Source organism: Acipenser ruthenus, unplaced genomic scaffold, assembly GCF_902713425.1.
Source record: "Acipenser ruthenus unplaced genomic scaffold, fAciRut3.2 maternal haplotype, whole genome shotgun sequence".
NCBI classification, from domain to species: Eukaryota; Metazoa; Chordata; class Actinopteri; order Acipenseriformes; family Acipenseridae; genus Acipenser; species Acipenser ruthenus.
Genome location: NW_026708122.1, coordinates 1 through 22,957, shown reverse-complemented (window position 1 = coordinate 22,957; position 22,957 = coordinate 1). Strand labels below are relative to the sequence as shown.

Genomic DNA, 22,957 nt, shown 5'->3' with positions numbered 1-22,957 from the left:
TAATAATAACAGGTTAGTTAAAAATGCTGCAGAAATGTGGAAAGTGGCGCTTGACGGGTTAATTCTCCTCCCCGTGTAATGACCCCCCCTTCAGTCTCTCTCAGTGAAACAGAATAGCCTGCAGCGCAGGGGGCAGCTGCTCTGCCCGGCTCTACACGCCACAGACTCACACACACCGCCTGTCTGTCTCGCTTTCACCGTGAACTATGTGGATTTATGTTCGGTGTGTATTTTACAACAACGTCAAACAAACAAACAAACAAACAAACAAACAAACAAACAGACAGACACCTCTCAAACACCGCTGCCGTGGATTCGGACGGGCACTGCGGTACCAGGAGCAGGGAAAGCGATACCGGCAGGGCGGCGAGAGCCACGCTTGTTTACGCTAACAGGACGCACGCTGCAATCTGTCGCTGTTGAATTATTGAACACACTCACACCCCCTTCAGTCTGCGCGCACACCCATCTAGGCATCCGTTTCATAACGCAAATTGTTTTTTACCGAAGCCCCAGTTAAGCGTACGCTTATATAACCGTCAAATACCCCCAATAATAAGTGTTTACCCCGCCTGGGCTCTGAATGCGAGTGAAAGCAGATTAAAACACACACACACACACACACACAAATCTATGAGCCCTTTGGTACAGAGCTCTGGAATTAATGTTGCTTCACAAAGTCGATTGAAACCCGGCTGAATAATGTCACATCTCTGGTTCACCCTTACAGGTGAGCTGACTAAGCGAACAGGATTTTTCAGTTCACGTTGGCATCAGCCGTCCACACGCTGTGCTGCGATACTGTAGCTGCTTCAGCGTTTATACTTCTGTCTCGTTCAATGCACCGCAGATCTGCACCCTGCGGATCCAAATCCGAGACTTTATCATCCGCAACTCAGTGAAGTCATCATGTTGAAATATGAGAGAGAGAGAGGAGAGAGAGAGAGAGGAGAGAGAGAGAGAGGAGAGAGAGAGGAGGGGAGAGAGAGAGAGAGAGAGGAGGGGAGAGAGAGAGAGAGAGAGAGAGAGAGAGAGAGAGAGAGAGAGAGAGAGAGAGAGAGAGAGAGAGGAGGGGAGAGGGAGAGAGAGAGGAAGGCAGAGAAAAAGAGAGACACGCAGAGATAGAGAGAAAGAAAGAGAGAGAAGCAGGCAGGCAGAGAGAGAGAGAGAGAGATCTGGCCAAAAGTTTTGCATCATCACCCTATAGATGGAACACATTTTCCTTCATGAAGTCGAATGAAACCTGCTGAATAATGTTACCTTGTTAACAGACTGAATCACACGCCAGCGCTTTGTAGTTTTCCACCTACTTAAAATGAAAAACTGAAAAAATTTAAAAATGTGACAATTCAAAATCTAACATGAAATGCCACTATTACGGCTTGCTTTTATTTTTTTAAGCGATATCATTTTGCATTTTTGTTTTCATTGCATTAAATAAAAGATCTCAATTATGTTCACATAGTTTTTTATTTTTTTTAATTCATGTCTTAATCCTACAACTCTAGTTTCATCTTAAATACATTTTGAGAGCGACTCGAGTCTCACTCAAGAGGCAGAAACTGACCATCTGGATCCAACCTGTCAGTACATTTGAAACCCTGTTTCGTGCCCCTCCTCATTGCAAGAATAAGAAAGTTAGCATTGTTTTTATTTGTGGGGGTGGGAGGGGGGGGGGGCACAGATGTGTACAGGTAACAAGCTCAGGTGTGTCTGATTAAAACCAGGAACGGATCAAACTGCTATGCAACAGGAGTCTCGCTTCCATCCCAGAGTGTCTGGTAATGTTTTCATCAAAATGACACCTCCTGTGCCAGCTCCCGTCCTCCAATCCTGTCTTATTATCCGGGGGTGGGGGTGGGGTGGGGGGGGGGGGGTTTGAAGTGTCCCGGGTTCAAGTGACCCGTAGAAGTTAGCCGGCCCGGGCTGAGAAGAAGGGGAGCCCCCTGACGAAGCTGTCCAGCTTGGAGCAGAACAGATCGCTCTGAATGGCTTCGTTCATACTGCACAGGGGATTCTTCACAATGTACTCCACGTAGATCTGAAAATGCACCACAGAACACCAGGGTTAGTATCTATCTATCTGACAGACGCCTCACAGGGGTTACAGGGCAGCGCAGGGTTACAATGCAAGCTTCATATTGAAACACAGTGTAGTTTACAGTCAGTGCAAATAATAACACTACTAGAATCCAATATGAACTAGGATGCTGTGTATAATAATAACACTACTAGAATCCAATATGAACTAGGATGCTATGTATAATAATAACACTACTAGAATCCAATATGAACTAGGATGCTATGTATAATAATAACACTACTAGAATCCAATATGAACTAGGATGCTGTGTATAATAATAACACTACTAGAATCCAATATGAACTAGGATGCTATGTATAATAATAACACTACTAGAATCCAATATGAACTAGGATGCTGTGTATAATAATAACACTACTAGAATCCAATATGAACTAGGATGCTATGTATAATAATAACACTACTAGAATCCAATATGAACTAGGATGCTGAGTATAATAATAACACTACTAGAATCCAATATGAACTAGGATGCTATGTATAATAATAACACTACTAGAATCCAATATGAACTAGGATGCTGTGTATAATAATAACACTACTAGAATCCAATATGAACTAGGATGCTATGTATAATAATAACACTACTAGAATACAATATGAACTAGGATGCTGTGTATAATAATAACACTACTAGAATCCAATATGAACTAGGATGCTGTGTATAATAATAACACTACTAGAATACAATATGAACTAGGATGCTATGTATAATAATAACACTACTAGAATCCAATATGAACTAGGATGCTCTGTATAATAATAACACTACTAGAATCCAATATGAACTGGGATGCAGCCAGTTAGGATTACAACACATGTTTTGCTAAACGCTTGATTAGCCCCACAGTGTGTTCAGGTAACATGCTCAGGTGAGTCTGATTAGACTCGCAGTAAAACCAGCTGCTATGCACTGGTGTCTTATTTCAGCCCTTTATTATTATTATTATTATTATTATTATTATTATTATTATTATTATTATTTAGTCATTCAGCAGACACTTTTATCCAAAGCGACTCACAGAGACTAGGGGGGTGAACTCTGCATCATCAACAACTGCTGCTGCTGCTGCTGCAGAGTCACTTCCAATAGGACCTCGTTTGTTTGACGTCTCATCCGAAGGACGGAGCACAAGGAGGTTCGGTGACTTGCTCAGGGTCACACGCACACGCACACACACACACACACACACACACAGGGAGTCAGTGGCTGAGCCAGGATTTGAACCTCCTGGTATCGAGACCCCTTTTCTTTAGCCCCCCCACCCCTCCTCCCCCCCCGCACCGTGCTGTAGATCTGGTGCAGCGTGTCTCTGCAGTTGGGCACCCCCAGGTCTGTGTTCATCACCACCTTCACCCCCGAAGGCGTTTCGTAGTAGTGCAGCTTGTACTTGCTGGTCTGGAAAGTCAGGAAGCCGTCCTTCCTGCGGGTCGGGCCGAGACGTCAAGGAGCAGAACCGCCACGCTTCATTTACCAGCCGTGCTGATTCTAAACAACGCGGACGGAGGCTCCAAGGGTTCAGAACACCTCGCCTAACTCTATTATTATTATTATTATTATTTATTTCTTAGCAGACGCCCTTATCCAGGGCGACTTACAATAGTTACAAGATATCACATTATTTTTACATACAATTCCCCATTTATACAGTTGGGTTTTTACTGGAGCAATCTAGGTAAAGTACCTTGCTCAAGGGTACAGCAGCAGTGTCCCCCACCTGGGATTGAACCCACGACCCTCCGGTCAAGAGTCCAGAGCCCTAAAATCTTATTTTCTACTGAATTTCCTGGACTTTATAACCTCTCTTATCTGTAAAGTGATATTTCCTTGAAAACAAACAGCGGAAGGACTTGTAGGCTTTTGTTGCCGCGGCGACTACACTCACTTATCTCTATTTCCCAGGACCTCTAAAAGTGCCTCCGACGTTTCCAAACACACTTTACACCTTGAGAATGGAGCGTCGAACGCACCGAGACGGTGGGAAGCTGGGCTCTGGAGCAAAAACTCAACAAGTTTTTTTTTTTTTTTAAATGACTAGTTTGTTGTTACACCTGTTTTGGAGTACAGATAACTAACTAAATACATACATACATACATACATACATACATACATACATACATACATACATACATACACACATAGATACATACATACATACATACATAAATCTTAATAAATAAGCAGCACAGTAGAGGAAGGATACATATCCAGAGGTGACATCTTATTGACGAAAGAGCGGATTGAGAACAGCATGCCGTACATCAGCTTGTACTCCTGCAGAGAGAGAGAGGGAGAGGGGGAGAGGGGGAGAGGGGGAGAGGGGGGGAGAGAGAGAGGGAGAGAGAGAGGCAGAGACAAGCGGTTAGTGCAGCACAGAGTGAGCACCACACCCACTTCCTTTCTCAATAACCCTTTTTTCTTTTGCCATCAAATCCACCTGTTCATTATCTAGCACCACAGAATGGCCTGGTAGCGATGCTAATGCGTTTAACTCTCAAGCTCCTTCGCTTTGAAAACTCACACACAGATTCGGAATGCCTAATCAATCAATCAATCAATATTTTAAACGCTTACAGCATATATCGAGTTGGAGTTTTTACCGGCGCTTTTTAGTTTTGTAAAGCGCCCTGGGGGGAGGACGCTGGTATATAATATTAAAAGGGGACGGTGTGATGGGATTTGGGTGTCCCGCTCCCGAGAGAAGCAGTTCGTTCCTCTTACCTCGTCCTTCGATATCCCCGCTTGCTTTTTCCGGTTCCACTCGCTGTAGTGCAAGCACGCCCCGTTCCGATCGAAGAGGTACAGATTGTGAACTGTCATCGTCTGAAAGAGAGAGAGGGGGAGAGGAGGGGAGGGGGAGAGAGAGGAGGGGGGGGAGAAAGGGGAGGGGGGGAGAGAGGGAGGAGAGGGGGAGAGAGAGGGGGAGAGAGAGAGAGAGAGGGGGAGAGAGGAGAGGGGGGGAGAGAGAGGAGAGGGGGGAGAGAGGAGAGGGGGGGAGAGAGGAGAGTGGGGGGGGAGAGAGAGGAGAGGGGGGAGAGAGAGGAGAGGGGGGGAGAGAGAGGAGAGGGGGGAGAGAGAGGAGAGCGGAGGGGAAGGGGGAGGGGGAGAGAGGGAGAGGGGGGGAGAGAGAGAGAGAAAGGGGAGAGAGAGGAGAGGGGGGGAGAGAGAGGAGAGGGGGGAGAGAGGGGGAGGGGGGGAGAGAGAGGAGAGAGAGGGGGAGAGAGAAAGGGGAGAGAGAGAGAGAGAAAGGGGAGAGAGAGGAGAGGGGGGAGAGAGAGGAGAGGGGGGGGGAGAGAGGAGAGGGGGGAGAGAGGAGAGTGGGGGGGAGAGAGAGGAGAGGGGGGGGAAGAGAGAGGAGAGGGGGGGAGAGAGAGGAGAGCGGAGGGGAAGGGGAGAGAGGGAGAGGGGCAATTATTCACACACGAGTTATACTTAGCGGTTGCGCCGAACCTTTTTATTAATTAATTTATTTATTTTAGCTCGCTTCTAAACCACAAATGAACCGATTTCAAATCAGCAAGTAGAGCGAGTGTGAATCGAGCGGCTTCTTGCGCGATGCGATCTCCTACCGGCGAGAATCGTGCGGCGTCAACATGGATTGAAACCGCATTGCGTGCATTGATACGATCCGGAGAGTAAATCAGATCATCCCGTCCTTATAATCGACACCAGAGAGATCTGCACTCACCCGCGCTGTATTCTTATTTTCGTTTAACCTTGGTGTGTGTTTAAGTTTCTGTTAATGCAGAATTTCTCTCTCAGCTTCACACGGTGCCGGACTGCAGTCAAATAATTACCTGGGGGGGGGGAAACATAACAAGATTACTGAATTGAAAAGATGTTTCTGTCTGATAAGAGTCGCGTTTGTAACAGTGCAGCGGTCTCTCGCCCCGGTGTGCCGTGTCTCATTGAAATAATCATATTTAAGATTTAACTCGATCTGTTTCTTTACCTTCGGCCGCGGACTGCGAGTCTGTTTACAGAAACACTTCCTGTTTCTCCGCTAGGACCTCCAATTCGGGTGACCGCATACGCGCCTGGAAATAAAATGTTGCTGCCCGGCGAGTGTTTTTGTTGACAAACAGAGGTGTCCAAAGCGGTCGCTTCCACTCCTGGTCTTTGTTCCAGCCCTGTTTTAAATGGTTTAAACCTCCACCCAGACCCTGAAGAACTCCGTTATCTAATTTTACCGGTTAAACCCGGAGTGGGGAATGAACCCTCCAGGACCGTGATTGGACACACCCGATTTACAATAATTCCTTAAAAAAAAAACACTTAAACAGTCACTATAAACAATTTAAACAGTCACTTTAAACAATTTAACAATTTGGAAACGGTAAATCCGTGCCGGTTGGCATAGCAACGCAGCTTGGACACGGTAAATCCGTGCCGGTTGGCATAGCAACGCAGCTTGGACACGGTAAATCCGTGCCGGTTGGCATAGCAACGCAGCTTGGACACGGTAAATCCGTGCCGGTTGGCATAGCAACGCGGCTTGGACACGGTAAATCCGTGCCGGTTGGCATAGCAACGCAGCTTGGACACGGTAAATCCGTGCCGGTCGGCATAGCAACGCAGCTTGGACACGGTAAATCCGTGCCGGTTGGCATAGCAACGCAGCTTGGACACGGTAAATCCGTGCCGGTTGGCATAGCAACGCAGTGCGAAGGCGGGTCCTCTCTGTTACGCCGCGCGGGAAGTGAGGCGCGGATCCGGGCTCCGTGTGATGACGCAGCCGCTGCTCGGTTGCTATGGCGCGGTTTAAACCGGGAGAATTTTTGTAACTGAATTCCTCCCGGGATAAACAAAACCGAGGTCTGTAGGGTGACTGTTTCTTACAAACCGCTGGGGACGGACTGTCTGCCAGCCTACAGGCACATTGAACAACCCTTTTGGGGTTGAATTATCATTATTATTATTATTATTATTATTATTATTATTATTATTATTATTATTATTATTATTGTTGTGTTGTAGTTGCAGCTGAAGCCGGGTGTTGGTTTTGAAATATATTTGTTTACACGGTGTACACATGCTCGTGTTTACTGCTGCACCCGGAGTATCATTACTAGGAATTTGCCTGACATTTCTGGACTACAATTTGTGTGCGATTAAACCGAAGAAGAGGCAAACGCGAAAGGTAGTTTTTTTTTTTTTTTTTTCATGTAGCATTTTCTTTTTATTCGTGTCACTTGTTGCTTGTGTCACGGTAAATCTATCTGGTATATCTAACTGTGTGTTTGTTCAGTTTCGCATTGACGATGCTCGCCGGTAACACTGCAGGCTTTCACCGGAGCGGACTCGTTACAGCTGATTTCGCTGCTGGCTTTACTTCAGCTGCGCAAAACCACGTTATTATTAATACGATTACAGCAGGGATGAGACTCCCGTTACTTAGCAGTTTGATCCGTTCCTGGTTTCACTGGGAGTTTAATAATCAGACACACCTGAGCTTGTTAGCTAGACACACTGGGGGCTGATCAAGCTGGTAGTAAAACCTGGACTGGATCACACTGCTGTGCAATAGGAGGCTGATTCCCATCCCAGCAACTACCCATACCCTCATTCTCTAAGCTTAAATTATTAAAAACACATTATATATATAAATTATAATGTGTTTTTAATCATTTAAGCTTAGAGAATGAGGATATATTTATATATAATATAATAGAGAGAGTGAGAGAGAAAGAGAGAGTGACAGACAAGGATGTGGATACGGGTTCAAAACTTGAAATTGTCTTCCATCTTCCGCCTCATGTAAAAAAAAAAAAAAAAGTACACTGTTCTTAATAAGGGGTTGAAATATTAAATAAATGCCGTTGTGTGTTGTTTTTTTTCTCTGATTTCAGTGTTTGAGTGAGACTGGCGGAGCAAAACTGTCTGACAGGGACAGAGATGGCCGGGTTTGTGCAAAGCGAGGACCTCATGAGTGACGTGGAACCCCTCCCAGCCTCCCTGCCCCCCACCCCCTCCGCGTCTCTCCGCCCGAAGGGGCGGGACGCAGCGCTGGAGTCCCGCCGACAAAACCTGACCCAGTCCTGGCCGTCCAGCCCTTACTCCTCCTTCGCTTCCTGCGGGGAAGTCACGGCTCGGCTGTACTCCTCGCTGCAGAAGAGCCGAGAGGCGGAAGCCCAGGCTCACCGCAGCGTGGACCGCCAGACCGCGGGAGAACACAACGGCCGACGCCGGTCTGTCCCAGGTGACGCTGCGCCTTTAGACGCGCCCCTCGAAACGTGCGCGCGGACACGCCCCTCGCAGGTCTCGTCCAATCGGGCGCCGTCGTTTGCCTCGCTAGCGGTTGCCCCCGGTGGGTGGGAGGAGAGATCCAGCGGGACTCTGCCGTCTTCTGCTCCGGGTTCTGATGCTGCTGCCTCTGGCTTCTGCAGCCAGCCCCAGCTGCGTGCTGGGAGGAGCGGCCAGCTCATTGCCGGGGGCGACCTGGAGTTGCTGGCCGGGGAGATGGAGCAGAAGCTGCAGGTTGGGGTGGAGACCAGCTCTGCGATGGTTAAGGTATGTGTCTCTGTGTGTGGGTGTGTCTCTGTGTGTGGGTGTGTCTCTGTGTGTGTGGGTGTGTTTCACAGCTTGATTACACTTCCCTGTGCTTGATTACACTTCCCTTTGCTTGATTACACTTCTCTGTGTTTCTACCGTGGGAAGCTTTTATCAGGGCAGTCATGGTACAAGCCATGAATTATTTATTTGTGCTTTTCATGTGTAAAACTTGGCCTTTTTAAATGTGGCCAGCACGATGAAATGACATTTAATAATAGTGTAGCGGCAGCGTTTCTGTGTCTGAAGTGTTTGAATGCATGTGAAGCGCTGATCTTCTCTGTGTTCTTGTTGCTGGTTAGAACGGGACCCGCTGCATTTCGGACATGGAGTCGGTGCGCTCCCACCTCCAGACGATCCTGAAGGGGTCTGCAGACCCACCCCACAGTGAGTACTGGAGCTTCACCAGTGTGGGACTGTGTCAGAGGCACTGTGATTGCAAAGGGATCCTCACACAGTACGGCTTCTGCTTAAGCCAGTAAGAAACCAAATATTATCATGAATGAATCATTTAGCAGACGTTTTTATCCAAAGCGACTCACAGAGACTAGGGGGGGTGAACTCTGCATCATCAACAACTGCTGCTGCTGCTGCTGCAGAGTCACTTCCAATAGGAGCTCGTTTGTTTGACGTCTCAACCGAAGGACGGAGCACAAGGAGGTTCAATGACTTGCTCAGGGTCACACACACACACACACACACACACACACACACACACGCACACACACAGGGAGTCAGTGGCTGAGCCGGGATTTGAACCTCCTGGTATCAAGACCCCTTTTCTCTAACCACTGGACCACTGTGGTTGCTGCCGAGCGACTTTCTAGTTATGATTCAGGTTTTTCCACCAGGTGGCGCCACAGGCTGCAGTTGGTGGTGTTTGTATTTGTATGTGGAACAGCAGTTATTTGGTTGTAATGACTCTCTGTGTCCTGCAGGGGGCTCCCTCGCTCCGGTTTCACTGCAGCAGCAGGAGGAGGGTGGTGATGACGCCTCGTTTGAAAGCGACAGCACTGCCAGCCTGCTCAAGTAAGGAGGAGGGGGGTCACACTGTTATTACCAGAGTCAGTCCCTTCCTTTTATGAAACCAAGTCCCATTCCCTTTTTAATCAATTCCAACAGCACCTCAGAATTGCACATTAGCACTTGCAGTGTGATCCAGTCCAGGTTTTACTGCTACCAGCTTGATCAGCCCCCAGTGTGTCTAATCTGACAAGCTCAGGTGTGTCTTGTTGTTATTAAGAAGCTCCCAGTGAAAGCAGGAGCGGATCACACCGCTGTGCTTGTGTTGCAGTGCCAGACCCCTGCAGGAGGAGTCGTCGCCCCCCCTGTCGGTCAGCGGTCTGGAGGGCCTCTTCCCTCGGTACAGCCGGCTCCACGCGGACAGGACCGGTCTGCCCTCCTCCTCCTCCTCGGGGCAGATCCTGAGGGACAGTGTGGAGAAGGAGAGGACGAGACGCAGGGTGAGCCCTGGATTATAATTATAATTTGTTTATTTAGCAGACGCCTTTATCCAAGGCGACTTACAGAGACTCGGGTGTGTGAACTATGCATCAGCTGCAGAGTCACTTACAACTACGTCTCACCCGAAAGACGGAGCACAAGGAGGTGAAGTGACTTGCTCAGGGTCACACAGTGAGTCAGTGGCTGAGGTGGGATTTGAACCGGGGACCTCCTGGTTACAAGCCCTTTTCTTTAACCACTGGACCACAAACCGTCCTGGTTTACACAGAGACGGTAAGGAGACTGCCCATTCCTACACACACACGCACGCACACACATGCTCACACACACACACACATGCTCACACACACACACGCACACAGACACACACACACACACACACACACACTCCCTCACACACACACACACACTCAGTGATTTGACCGCCTCGTTCAGGTCAGCAGTAATATCATTAATGGCGTCACGTGACCCAGGATTTAATTAAAGCCTCTTGGAATTATTACCCAGCGCTGATTAGCCCCGTGGAGAAAGATGTAACAAGCTTTGACTAAGAGCGCTTTTCAAACGGGAGCACAGCTTGTACACAACTGTGACCTGGTCCTGCCTCCCTCCTCGGACAGCCTGCAGTAACACAGCAGCGCTGGGATAGCCACTGCATGGCTGTGTATTATATATACATACACACATATATCTAACACATGGATGAAGGCTGTATTTGAACCCTGAGCCAGTCGAAAAAAAAAAGGCTTAGTCCCACAGCAGTGACGTCAAGAAGTGAGAATTCCTCTAGAGGAAAATATGCTTGAACTTTGACCCCTTTGACTCCTCCTGAAATTCAAACACAAAACATTTTCAATCACTCGACAAACAGCCACGGTACAGAAATGTTCATTAATGAGCAACAAAATGAGAATACGTTAAAAATGATGTCAAGCTGGTGCATTCGTATCTCTAGAAACCGGAGAGGAACGGGAAATTAAAACAAGGCAAAGGCGATCATCCACATAAAGCTGAAGCTCTAACGGATAACGACACGGAACATCTGTACAGCGCTGAACCCCCCCAAAAACCCAACTGTCCCGCTGAGCCTCGTCTGCTTTGATATCAGCATCACAAGGGTATCCGTGGATTATAAAAAATAACAGACGGGCCTCTTCAGTGAGTCACAGGAAAACAATTCCATCTCGGGTTCCTGGGACAGTTTATAAACTTCACCTTCGCTCTCGTAGTTTATGATGTCACAGAAACCCTTGATGAAATCATTTTCCTGTAACTCACTGAAGCCCATCTAGTATTCTCTCTCTCTCTCTCTCTCTCTCTCTCTCTCTCTCTCTCTCTCTGTTTCAAATCCGTTTATAAATGTGTTGCAGCGATGCGAATATTTTCAAATATAATATTTGAGCGCGGGCAGAAATCTTGACAAATGTAGCTGTTTCTAAAATGAGATCTGAAATACGGATCTGCTTGCCCCAGGTGTGGCTGCCTGTGCAGCGGGAGCTCCACGTGCCTCCCCGACCTTGCTGGGTGACCTTGCCTGGGACGGGGAAGGTGTTCTCCGGGGACGCACGTGGCTCTAAGCCTCTTGCACGGTCCTCATGCTTTCTCTAGGTCTGCTGTATTTAGAAGGCCAATCTGCCTCGCTAAGCCTCTTACTCAGCGGACTTTGCTGTCAGATTCCCTGACGCTTGGTGTCTCTGTCTCGTGTCTGTCTCTGTCTCTGTCTCTGTTTCTGTCTCCTGCTGCCGCTACTCTGAGGACAAGAACTTGTCTTCTGCACCAGCACTTAGAGCCCAGCCCTCGGGGCAAATTATCATCTATCATTAATAATCACAGTTGAATTTACAGCAGAGTTGTGTTCGCTGGAAATCGCATTTCCAATTCCAATGCTATTTTTAGTTATTTAGTTATTTATTACAGTTAGGGTTGTGATGCAGTTATTAGAATTCCGTGGATCATAAACATCTACGCATGTTAGCATTGACATGTAGTATTATTATTATTATTATTATTATTATTATTATTATTATTATTATTTAGCAGACGCCTTTATCCAAGGCGACTTACAGAGACTAGGGTGTGTGAACTATGCATCAGCTGCAGAGTCACTTCCAACTACATCTCACCCGAAAGACGGAGCACAAGGAGGTGAAGTGACTCGCTCAGGGTCACGCACACACGCACACACACACGCACGCACACACACACAGGGAGTCAGTGGCTGAGTCGGGATTTGAACCGGGAACCTTACAAGCCCTTTTCTGTAACCGCTGGACCGCACAGCCTTCTAAATAACCCCAAAGCAGTAATCGCAGGTACAAGTACAGAATACTTTTTTCCCAAACATCGAATGACAAATGAATGCGTGATTGATGTGTGATCGATCGATCTGATATATATATATAATCACAATTACTACGAAGCAGGTGTGACAAGATTCAACTACAAGCACAATTACAATGTGTTTAACATGTCTCTCGTTCTCTTGCTTTCTCTCTCTTTTCTGTCTCTCTCTTTGTTTCTCTCTGTATCTGTTTCTTTTTTCTGTGTGTTTCTCTTTGTCTCTTTGTTTCTCTCTCTTTTTTCTCACGCTCTTTCTGTGTCTCCCTCCCTCCCTCTCTTTCTCTCGTTCTCTGTCTGTCTGTCTCTCTCTCTTTCTTCCTCCCTCTCTCTTTCTCTCCCTCTTTCTTTCTCCCTCCCTCCCTCCGTCCCTCCCTCTCTCTCTCTTTTTTCTCTCACGCTCTTTCTGTGTCTCTCTCCCTCCCTCTCTCCCTCTCTTTCTCTCTCTCTGTCTGTCTGTCTATCTCTATCTTTCTCTCTCTCCCTCCCTCTCTCTTTCTCTCCCTCTCTTTCTTTCTCCCTCCCTCCCTCCCTCTCTCTTTTTTCTCTCACGCTCTTTCTGTGTCTCTCCCTCCCTCTCTCCCTCTCTCTTTCTCTCTCTGTCTGTCTGTCTATCTCTATCTTTCTCTCTCTCTCCCTCCCTCTCTCTTTCTCTCCCTCTCTTTCTTTCTCCCTCCCTCCCTCCCTCTCTCTCTCTCTTTTTTCTCTCACGCTCTTTCTGTGTCTCTCTCCCTCACTCTCTCCCTCTCTCTTTCTCTTTCTCTCTCTCTGTCTCTGTCTGTCTATCTCTCTTTCTCTCTCTCTCCCTCCCTCTCTCTCTCTCTTTTCTACACAGCACTGTGAGAAACAGATACAAAATCTTCACAACAAGACCCTGGAGCTCCAGCAGCAGCTGGCTCTCGCCGTGTCGGCTGACCGGAAAAAGGACATCATGATCGAGCAGCTGGACAAGGTGGGTTCTGCCGACCCGGTCAGTGAAACTGGTCAGTGCCGTCGGGTCGTTTCAAAGTGACCTTCCTCCGCGACGCCTGATGATCAGGGGCTGGTTTCACAAAGCAGTGTTTTCTGTCGGCTAAATACAATTTTCCATTTAAAACAGGGGTGGGGGGGGGGAACAGAGACAACTCAGAAGATAGCTTTTAAATTTGAGTTGGGATTTCTCCTCCTGTAATGCTCCGTAGCTCTTGTAGCACAGTCCCGCTGCCCGGTCGCTGAACCTCCTGTTTTGTCTCTCAGACTCTGGCCAAGGTGGTGGAAGGGTGGAAGAAGCACGAGGCAGAGAAGAACGACGCTGTAAAGAGACTGCAGGAGGAGAAGGAGGCTGCAGAGAGGGCTCAGGCTGAACAGCAGAAGGTGAGGGGTCCTGATGCGACCCCCCCCCCCCCCACCCCCATAACAACCTTCCAGTGTTCTGGAAAGTACCGAGAAAGTAAAACGCCTCTCGCGTGTTTGTATTCCTGTCAGGTGCTGGTTCAGTTTGAGGAGAGCCTGGCGCAGGCTGTGGAGGCCATGGCACTGGAACAGAAGCAGGCAGCTCACCTGCAGAAAGAGAAGCTGCTTCTGGTGAGCCCCCTTTATCACGAGGGGAACCCCCCCTTTGTTTTTAAAACATACCTTCAGCCAGAACAACGCCTTTCACACCTTCAGCCAGAACCCTTAAACACTCGCCATTGAAAAAGGGGAATTTGATTTTAAAAAAACAAACCAAAAAAAAAATGTTTCTGCGCTGTGTCGTGGTTTTGTCTCCGTCACAGGGGGAGGAGCTGGCCGGCTTGCAGAGGCAGGTGGAGGAGCACAGGCAGCGAGGCCGGGCCCTGCAGGAGGAGCTGGAGGAGGCTGGGAGAGCCAGGCTGCTGGCGGAGAGGCAGGGGGAGGCGGTGAGAGACACGCTGGGGGAGCAGAGGGACGCCTGGGCCAGGAGAGAGAGGGAGCTGGAGGAACGGCTGGCCCAGCAGGAGGCGGACTTCAGCAGGCAGCTCCAGACAGAGAAGGTGGGAAGCAGCGGGGGAACCTGTCGGGGTTATTATCTCAAGCATCAAGACAGGGATGGAAGCTCCCATTGCGTAGCAGTTTCACCTGATTCCAGGTTTTACTACAAGCTTGATTAGCCCCGGTGTGTACAGGTAGCAAGCTCAGGTGTGTCTGATTAACGCTTTGGGTTCTACCTCACATATAACTGCGTCTTTGAAATGTGTGTCGTCCCGTCCTGTCTCCAGGAGAGACAAGAGCGTGAGAGCCAGCGTGTCCAGGACTCCCATCAGGTCCTGCTGTCTGTCCAAGCGGAGGTCCAGAGGCTGGAGACAGAGCTGGAGACTGCGCAGAGGGACAGGGACACCCTGCGCATGGAGATGAGCCTGGCCGAGGTGGGTGGGGCCTGGTCCAGGTAGATGGAGCCTGGTCCAAGTGGGTGGAGCCTGTCTGACGTGGGTGGGGCCTGGTGCAGATGGGTGGAGCCTGGTCCAAGTGGGTGGTGCCTGTCTGATGTGGGTGGAGCCTGGTCCAGGTGGGTGGAGCCTGGTCCAGGTTCCAACCAAAAGAATTAAAAGCTGCCACATGAAACGTAAAAATAACTAAATAAATACATTTGTCATTTTAAAGCAGCAACTAACTCGTTGACTCTGTGTGTGTGTGTGTGTGTGTGTGTGTGTCTGTTTCTGTGTGTGTGTCTCTCTCTCTCTCTCTCTGTCTCTCTCTCCCCTCTTTCTCTCTCTCTCCCCTCTTTGTGTCTCTCTCTCTCTCTCTCTCTCTCTCTCTCCCCCCCTCCTCTCTCTCTCCCCCCCCTCTCCCCCCCTCTCCCCCCTCTTTCTCTGTGTCAGGCTCGGTTTGAGACTCACAGGTTGAAGATGGAGTCTGAGCTGAAGATCTCGCTGGAGCAGCAGGTGACTGACAGACTCGCTCCCCTCCACCAGGAGCACGCAGAGCAAGCCTCCGCGCTGAGAGAACAGCACAGGTAACGACCCCAGCAAGACAAACCTGGAGCCTGGCTCCATAGCGCCTCCTAAGGGGAAATGCGCATAGAGCTGTGGCTCGTAGTTTTGCATCATCACCCTGTAGAATGAGACCTGCTGAATAATGTTACACTGACAAATTGAAAAATGTGACGTTTCGAAATATTATGGCTTCCGGTAGACTTTTTTTTTTTTTTAAGCGATATCATTTTGTAGTTTCTTTGATTTACATGATAAATAAACTATCTTAACTATGTTCATATAGATAATATTTTATTTTTTAAATTGTCTCAATCCTAAAATTCTACATGATGCTAAACCTTTCTCCAGAGCTGTATATAAATTTGAAGGCTGAAACTGGGGTGACTCTCTCTCTCTCCCTCCCTCCCTCCCTCTCTCTCTCTCTCCCTCCCTCCCTCCCTCTCTCTCTCTCTCTCTCCCTCCCTCCCTCCCTCCCTCCCTCTCTCCCCGTCTCTCTCTCTCTGTCTCTCCCCCCTCTCCCCCCTCTCTCTCTCTCTCTCTCTCTCCGTCTCTCTCTCTCTCTCCGTCTCTCTCTCTCTCTCTCTTCTCTCTCTCTCTCTCTCTCTCTCTCTCTCCCCCCCTCTCTCTCTCTCTCCCCCCCCCTCTCTCTCTCTCTCCCCCCCCCTCTCTCTCTCTCTCTCTCTCTCTCTCTGTGCTTCAGAAAGCAGATCATGGAGCTGAGTGCCCACCAGCAAAGCGAGCTGTCCAATCAGCTGGCCCAATTCAGGGCGGAGCTGCAGGAGAGAGAGGAGAGGCATCGACGAATCACAGAGGAGTATGAAATGAGGTGAGGGCGGGACACGGCTGGGGGGCTCCGATTACTTCGCGGGGTCTCTTTGAAACCGACGCTCCCTCCTAAAAACACATGAACTGGATCTGAAGAAACAACGAAAGATAAATACACAGATACAGCCGTGTGCAAATCTATCAGACCCCCTCCAGAGGCGTCCCTCATCTCCTGTCTGTATCTGCCTGCATGAAAACCTGAGCGACTCGCAGAGGCGTGTTCTAAGAACACGGAGACAGTTCTGAGGTTCTGAGTTCCGGTTCTAAAAGGCTGCATTGTCTGCCAGGTTCAGTCTGGGTATGGACAGCAGTGTGCAAATCTAGCACAATAACACATTTGCACACTGCTCTGTGTATTTTTTCATTCACAGTACGAACGGTAGATTTGTTTTTATTTATTTATTTGTTTATTTATTTATTTATTTATTTGCAGGCTGGTCAAAAGCCAGGAGGAGATTTCAGAGCTGCAGGCTGGGAAGAGGAAAGCAGAGTCCCAGAGAACAGACCTGGTCAAACGATTGCAGAGCATGATGCAGTCTCACTGGAACGAGGCGCACAAAGTGTTAATGACGCAGAACTCTCCGCAGACCGGCCGGCTGAAGCAGGTGAGGGGGAGGGGGGGGGGGCGGGGGCGGGGGCGGGGTGGTGGGGGGGCAGTTCCTTCTCTTGTCAATCCCCTTTTTTGTTAAAATCAATTCCCTTGTAATCAATTCATTGATCTACAGCGGCGACACGTCTCTGTCTCTCTGTACTGCGTTTCGTAGAGCCGGCCGCACAGCCCCCAGTCGAACTGAAACTCTAGAAGACTGTGTCCCTTTTTTATTTCTTTATTTTAATATATATTTTCCTAGATGGAGGACCACGGTGCAGACCAGCCCCTCTTCCTGTCCAAGAGCTCCGGCAGGCAGGAGCTGAGAGACCGGGGCTCCGATAACTGCGATTCAGGCTTCCCGGCAGCCCTGAGCTGCACCGCGTCCGAGCTGAAGGGGGCGCCGCAGGGCAGCCTGGGAGAGAGGCAGGAGGGGAGCGCAGGCAGGACAGGGCCCCAGGATCAGCAGCCTGGCTGGGGTTCGAAGGAGCAGAGGAGAGGGAGGGAGCCTCCTGGGGAGGCGGGAGGTAAGAGCTGATCCTCACCCCCTCCCCAATATTATTATTATTATTATTATTATTATTATTATTATTAATATCGTGTATACTGCACATTTTTCCTTTATATATCAAACAGGAGAGCGCCTTCCGCTAGAAAACAAGTTCAGCTACCGAGCCTTGCGGGAGCCCCGGAGCTCCCAGAATGCATTTCCCCGCGCTGTCCCGCTCCAAGCAGTGATCCAGCTCACCTCACAGAGACCCCCTTCCGATTCCTCGGACCCCCAGCCTCCCCCAAGAGGCTTCTCTATAAACCAGCGGAGCGGCGCTCAGCAGCCCCCCCCTCCTCACCAGCCGCCCCCCCCCGCCGGAGCCCCCTCCTTCCTGCCCCCGCCCCAGGCCGACCTCAGCAGCTTCTTCCACAGCAGCTTCCTCAGCAGCCAGGGCTTCTCCCCATTGGAGCCGCAGCTGGATGAGACCGCACTGACCTGTGAGTCCGATCCGCTGGGTTACACCCACTCCGGGTTTTACTACCGGCTTGATTAGCCCCACAGTGTGTAGAGGTGACAAGCTCAGCTGTGTGTGTCTGATTATTATTAAGCTCCTCGTAAAACCAGGAATGGATCGGGTAGACTGTTGGGTAAAGGAGGTTTTTAGCTTGATTTTTATAGAGGAGAGCTCTAGTGAATTGGTGTTTAGAAATGAGATATTTAGACAGATAGATCAGGGAAGGAAATGAGGCTCCTCTTGCACAGCAGTTTCACTTTTTGAAGTTTAAAAATAAACACGTAAATAAATACTTATATAAATATATTATTTTTAAATGCAATTTAAAATGCTCATGAAAAATGCATCAGTGTGTTTGATGAGACCTTTTCCTGGCTGTGTCCTGTGAAGTCCTGCGTCTCTTTCTTTAATTATCCCAGAGTCACCGGGGGCCCCCTGGTGCACTGTGGGAAATCTCCCAGCATGCCTCCAAATTAAGTGCCCGCTTTTCACAGTGGGGGGGGGCTCCTTGTAATGTATTGACAAGATCAGTGCAGGAGGGGAGGGGGGGGCAGAAATGAAATACAAATTACAGCTGGCAGATTATAAACACATCGAATGATTTCTGATCATTATTATTATTATTATTATTATTATTATTATTATTATTATTATTATTATTATTATTATTACAGAGATGGCAATAAGACTCCTGTTGCACAGCAGTTTCACCCATTCCAGGTTTTACTACCAGCTTGATCAGCCCCCAGTCTGTCTAGCTAACAAGCTCGGGTGCGTCTTATTATTATATAGCGAAATCCAGGAATGGATCAAAGCGCTACGCAATGGGAGTCTTATTCCCATCCCAGCAGGTAGGTTTTGTCAGGTTTACCTGCCTTGAGGGGACACGAAAAAGCGTTTTCTTCAGGTGTGCTTGCACTGAGATCCGCCCCGTGTGTCGTTCTCAGCTCTGGGTTTCCATCGGGACGAGCTGGCCGAGCATCCTCTAGCGGAGGAGAGAGGAGAGGGGAGCGGGCAGCGCGGGCACAGCCTGGGCACCAGCCTGGACTCCAGCAGCAGCTGCAGCAAACACAGCGAGCTGCAACACTACATCCACATGGTACCCCCGCTTACAAGAGTGTGACGCAGAAATAGAGTGATAGAGCACAGGGGCAGCATGGTCAAGCACAGAGAGGTGTGGTAAAGCATAGGGAAGCATTGTAAAGCACAGAGAGGTGTGGTAAAGCATAGGGAAGCATTGTAAAGCACAGAGAGGTCTGGTAAAGCTTAGGGAAGCATTGTAAAGCAGAGAGAGGTCTGGTAAAGCATAGGGAAGCATTGTAAAGCACAGAGAGGTCTGGTAAAGCATAGGGAAGCATTGTAAAGCACAGAGAGGTCTGGTAAAGCATAGGGAAGCATTGTAAAGCACAGAGAGGTGTGGTAAAGCATAGGGAAGCATTGTAAAGCACAGAGAGGTCTGGTAAAGCATAGGGAAGCATTGTAAAGCACAGAGAGGTCTGGTAAAGCATAGGGATGCATTGTAAAGCACAGAGAGGTCTGGTAAAGCATAGGGAAGCATTGTAAAGCACAGAGAGGTCTGGTAAAGCACAGGGAAGTATTGTAAAGCACAGAGAGGTCTGGTAAAGCACAGGGAAGCATTGTAAAGCACAGAGAGGTCTGGTAAAGCATAGGGAAGCATTGTAAAGCACAGAGAGGTCTGGTAAAGCATAGGGAAGCATTGCGAGGTATGGTAAAGCAAATTATAAAACAGGTAAACTCACCCTTATAAAAGCTTCCCACAGTAAAAGCACAGCTAAGTGTAATAAAGCAGATTTAGGAATACTAGAAATAACGTAATAATAATCAATGCAACATGTTTTTTTTTTTTTTTTTTTTGTTTCAGCTCCTAGACAGATCTCCTGGGGAGCCCCTGGAATCCAGACCCCTCGATTCCGAGGAACCCCCAAACTCACACAGTGCCTCCCAGTATCCCCAGTATACCCAGCATCCCCAGCAAGGTAACCTGCACCAGATACCAGATAGACGACATTTGAATGAATATTAAGATCAAACCATCAGTTAATGAGAGACTGTTTTGATTCTGCAATATCATTTTCACTACAAAATTATATTGAAAAAAAAAAAAGAAAGTCAGTCTATGGTAAGCCATACCGGGTACCACAGTGGTAATTTTTATGTTAGAAATGTTAATTTATTTTTTAATTGTCAGTTTTTTCGCTCTGTGGAGAACTATACAAAGCGCTGGCGTGTGATTTCAATATGTTAACATTGTTCAGCGGGTTTCAATCGACTTTATGAAGCAAAGCCAGTTCATTCTGTATAGAGGGTGATGATGCGACGCTGTGGGCTGTGGCTGTACAGCTGTGCTTTTCCGTGGGTGTCTTCACTTCCTCACAGTCTCTGTTGTCCCGGGGCAGGTGGCTCGCCCGTGCTCAGAGCCCGGTCCACTGGGCTGTGGGACCACGTGAGACCAGCGCCCACGGGCCAGTCCGCTGTGCAGAAAATGAAAATGCCAGCGGCTGCACCGTCCCAGAGAAGCACGGAGCAAAACCAGCCTCCACCCTCGACAGCAGTGAGAGGTGAGCCAGGGAGCCATGCACTATCTGGAATATATTATCGAGAACGTCTGTCTGTCTGTCTGTCTGTCTGTCTGTCTGTCTATCTGTCTAGTATTTATCAATGAATCTATCTATCTATCTATCTATAGTATTTATCAATGAATCTATCTCTCTCTCTCTCTCTGTTGTGTTTCCAGGTGCTGAAGAAGGGGTGTTGTCCCCCAAGCAGATTGGGGAGCTCTCCAGACTCCTGGGACAGTACCAGGGTCACCCAGGCAAGGGGGTGCCGTCCATGGAGGAGCTGTACACCTACCTCCGGGGCGTGGAGCCCAACAGGTAACACACCACACCAGAGCTGTGTGTGTGTCTCTGTGTCAGTGTGTGTGTGTGTATCAGTGTGTGTCTCTGTGTCAGTGTGTATGTCTCTGTGTGTGTGTGTGTGTGTCTCTGTGTCAGTTTGTGTCTCTGTGTGTGTGTCTCTGTGTTAGTGTGTGTGTGTGTATCAGTGTGTGTCTCTGTGTCAGTGTGTGTCTCTGTGTCAGTGTGTGTGTGTGTGTGTGTGTCTCTGTATCAGTGTGTTTGTCTCAGTGTGTGTGTCTGTGTGTCTCTGTATCTGTGTGTGTGTCTCTGTATCTGTGTGTGTGTCTGTGTGTGTGTATGTGTGCTCGAAGTAAAACCTGGAATGGGTGACACTGCTGTGCAATAGGAGTCTTATTTCCATCCCTACAATAATAATAATAATAATAATAATAATATTGATTATTGATTGCATAGCAGTCTGATCCATTCCTGGTTTCACGTCGAGTTTCTCAAGGCACAGAAGCAGGTGGTAGGAGTACATGTTTTATTTCAGTTTATTGTTTGTTTGTTTTTTAATCCCAGACAGAAAGAAGCACACGTGGGAAGTGCGGCTGAGCGAGGAAACCGGGATCAGAAAGTGAACCACGCCGTGAAGAAGGAGGTGAGAGCCACGTGGAAACTCAACTGCACTGCAGATAGCTGCTCTTATCTGTAATGTGATCCTGTGTAAGGTGACCATTGTAAGACTCCCTGGATAAGAGCGTCTGCTAATAAATACATCATCATCATCATCATCATCATCATCATCATAATAATAATAATAATAATGATGATGATGATGATGATGATGATGATGATGATGATGATGATGATGATGATAATAATATTATTTGACGGTGATGTTTCAAAGGGGGTACTCTAGGATAAACCCACAAGATGAATTCTGCTCCGCATCTCATTTATATTCTATATAGAGACTGCTCACAAGCAAACTCGTAAATCTGGGCGCTTTTTTTTTTTTTTTTTAAATGTTTCCAGTTGGTGCCGTCCCAGTCCGCCCCGTCCCAGCGTCGAACCATCGCATCCCGTCCGGGCAGCGAGAAGAGCCAGCCCAAACCAGGAAAGAAACTGGGGAACCAGAACCAGGGATCGGCCAAGGGGTCCTCGTGGAGATAGGAGAGCCGGAGACGGGGAGCACAGGGGAGCGTTTCTACAAACCGGGGTCCCAGACCACAGCAAGGGGGCTCCGGCCTCTCTCTGATCTGGGAGTCTGAGTCCGAGAGACTCTCAGAGCAGAGCAAGGAGGGGTCCAGCCTCTCTCTGATCTGGGAGTCTGAGTCCGAGAGACTCTCAGAGCAGAGCAAGGAGGGGTCCAGCCTCTCTCTGATCTGGGAGTCTGAGTCCGAGTGACTCCAGAGCACAGCAAGGAGGGGTCCAGCCTCTCTCTGATCTGGGAGTCTGAGTCCGAGAGACTCTCAGAGCAGAGCAAGGAGGGGTCCAGCCTCTCTCTGATCTGGGAGTCTGAGTCCGAGAGACTCTCAGAGCAGAGCAAGGAGGGGTCCAGCCTCTCTCTGATCTGGGAGTCTGAGTCCGAGAGACTCTCAGAGCAGAGCAAGGGGGCTCCGGCCTCTCTCTGATCTGGGAGTCTGAGTCCGAGAGACTCTCAGAGCAGAGCAAGGAGGGGTCCAGCCTCTCTCTGATCTGGGAGTCTGAGTCCGAGAGACTCTCAGAGCAGAGCAAGGAGGGGTCCAGCCTCTCTCTGATCTGGGAGTCTGAGTCCGAGAGACTCCCAGAGCAGAGCAAGGGGGGGTCCAGCCTCTCTCTATCTATCTATCTATCTATCTATCTATCTCTCTATCTCTCTATCGCTATTTCTCTATCTGTCTATCTGTATTATTTTTTTGAATGTAATATACTCATTAAAATGAAGTGGGTATTTGATAAGTATGTGTATAGTATTTATATAATTTCTAACAAAACCCGACCATGATCTTCTGAATGATTTCAATGCACTGTTTTTATTCATATATTTGTATTTGTTTTATTTTATATAAATGCTTTCTTGTTGCCAATGTTTTGTGTTCACGGCGTGTTTCTGAAAACGATATTTCATCACGTCAAATAATATATTTATTTGGTTTGTAATGGATTAACTTGGGTGGGGAATGCCAGAGAACGAAAGCACGCACACGCACACGCACACGCACACTACAAGAAACACACACTGAACAAATACACAAAAACATGCATACAGACAAAGACATACGCAAAATGGGTTCTCATAACTAAGACAGA

At 48.4% G+C, this 22,957-nt stretch overlaps 2 protein-coding genes across 5 annotated transcripts; one reads left to right on the top strand and one right to left on the bottom strand.

Moving 5' to 3' along the window:
• Positions 1-1,451: 1,451 nt before the first annotated feature.
• LOC117970238 (trafficking protein particle complex subunit 1-like) lies at positions 1,452-6,160 on the bottom strand. Of its 3 annotated transcripts, XM_059019866.1 has the most exons (6): positions 6,059-6,160; positions 5,795-5,903; positions 4,828-4,929; positions 4,310-4,380; positions 3,390-3,528; positions 1,452-2,041 (listed from the first exon to the last, which is right to left on the bottom strand). In XM_059019866.1, the coding sequence occupies exons 3-6, from the start codon at positions 4,924-4,926 to the stop codon at positions 1,913-1,915; spliced, it is 438 nt and encodes a 145-aa protein (XP_058875849.1). In that variant the 5' UTR covers positions 4,927-4,929; positions 5,795-5,903; positions 6,059-6,160; the 3' UTR covers positions 1,452-1,912. The 3 variants fall into 3 exon arrangements, with proteins under 3 accessions (XP_058875849.1, XP_058875850.1, XP_058875848.1); XM_059019867.1 differs by lacking the exon at positions 5,795-5,903 and having other exon boundaries at positions 6,059-6,145; XM_059019865.1 differs by lacking the exons at positions 5,795-5,903; positions 6,059-6,160 and adding an exon at positions 5,904-6,047.
• Positions 6,161-6,679: 519 nt separating this feature from the next.
• On the top strand, positions 6,680-22,734 carry LOC117404471 (centrobin). Of its 2 annotated transcripts, none has more exons than XM_059019864.1 (21): positions 6,680-7,246; positions 7,956-8,583; positions 8,958-9,042; positions 9,594-9,684; positions 9,950-10,118; positions 13,292-13,408; positions 13,693-13,809; positions 13,921-14,019; positions 14,211-14,447; positions 14,673-14,819; positions 15,273-15,406; positions 16,087-16,212; positions 16,645-16,816; positions 17,063-17,327; positions 17,437-17,787; positions 18,752-18,903; positions 19,687-19,801; positions 20,222-20,383; positions 20,560-20,698; positions 21,245-21,323; positions 21,701-22,734. In XM_059019864.1, exons 2-21 carry the CDS (start codon positions 8,002-8,004, stop codon positions 21,836-21,838), a joined length of 3,477 nt encoding a protein of 1,158 aa, XP_058875847.1. In that variant the 5' UTR covers positions 6,680-7,246; positions 7,956-8,001; the 3' UTR covers positions 21,839-22,734. The 2 variants fall into 2 exon arrangements, with proteins under 2 accessions (XP_058875847.1, XP_058875846.1); XM_059019863.1 differs by having other exon boundaries at positions 6,681-7,246; positions 7,956-8,616.
• The last annotated feature ends 223 nt before the right edge of the window (positions 22,735-22,957 follow it).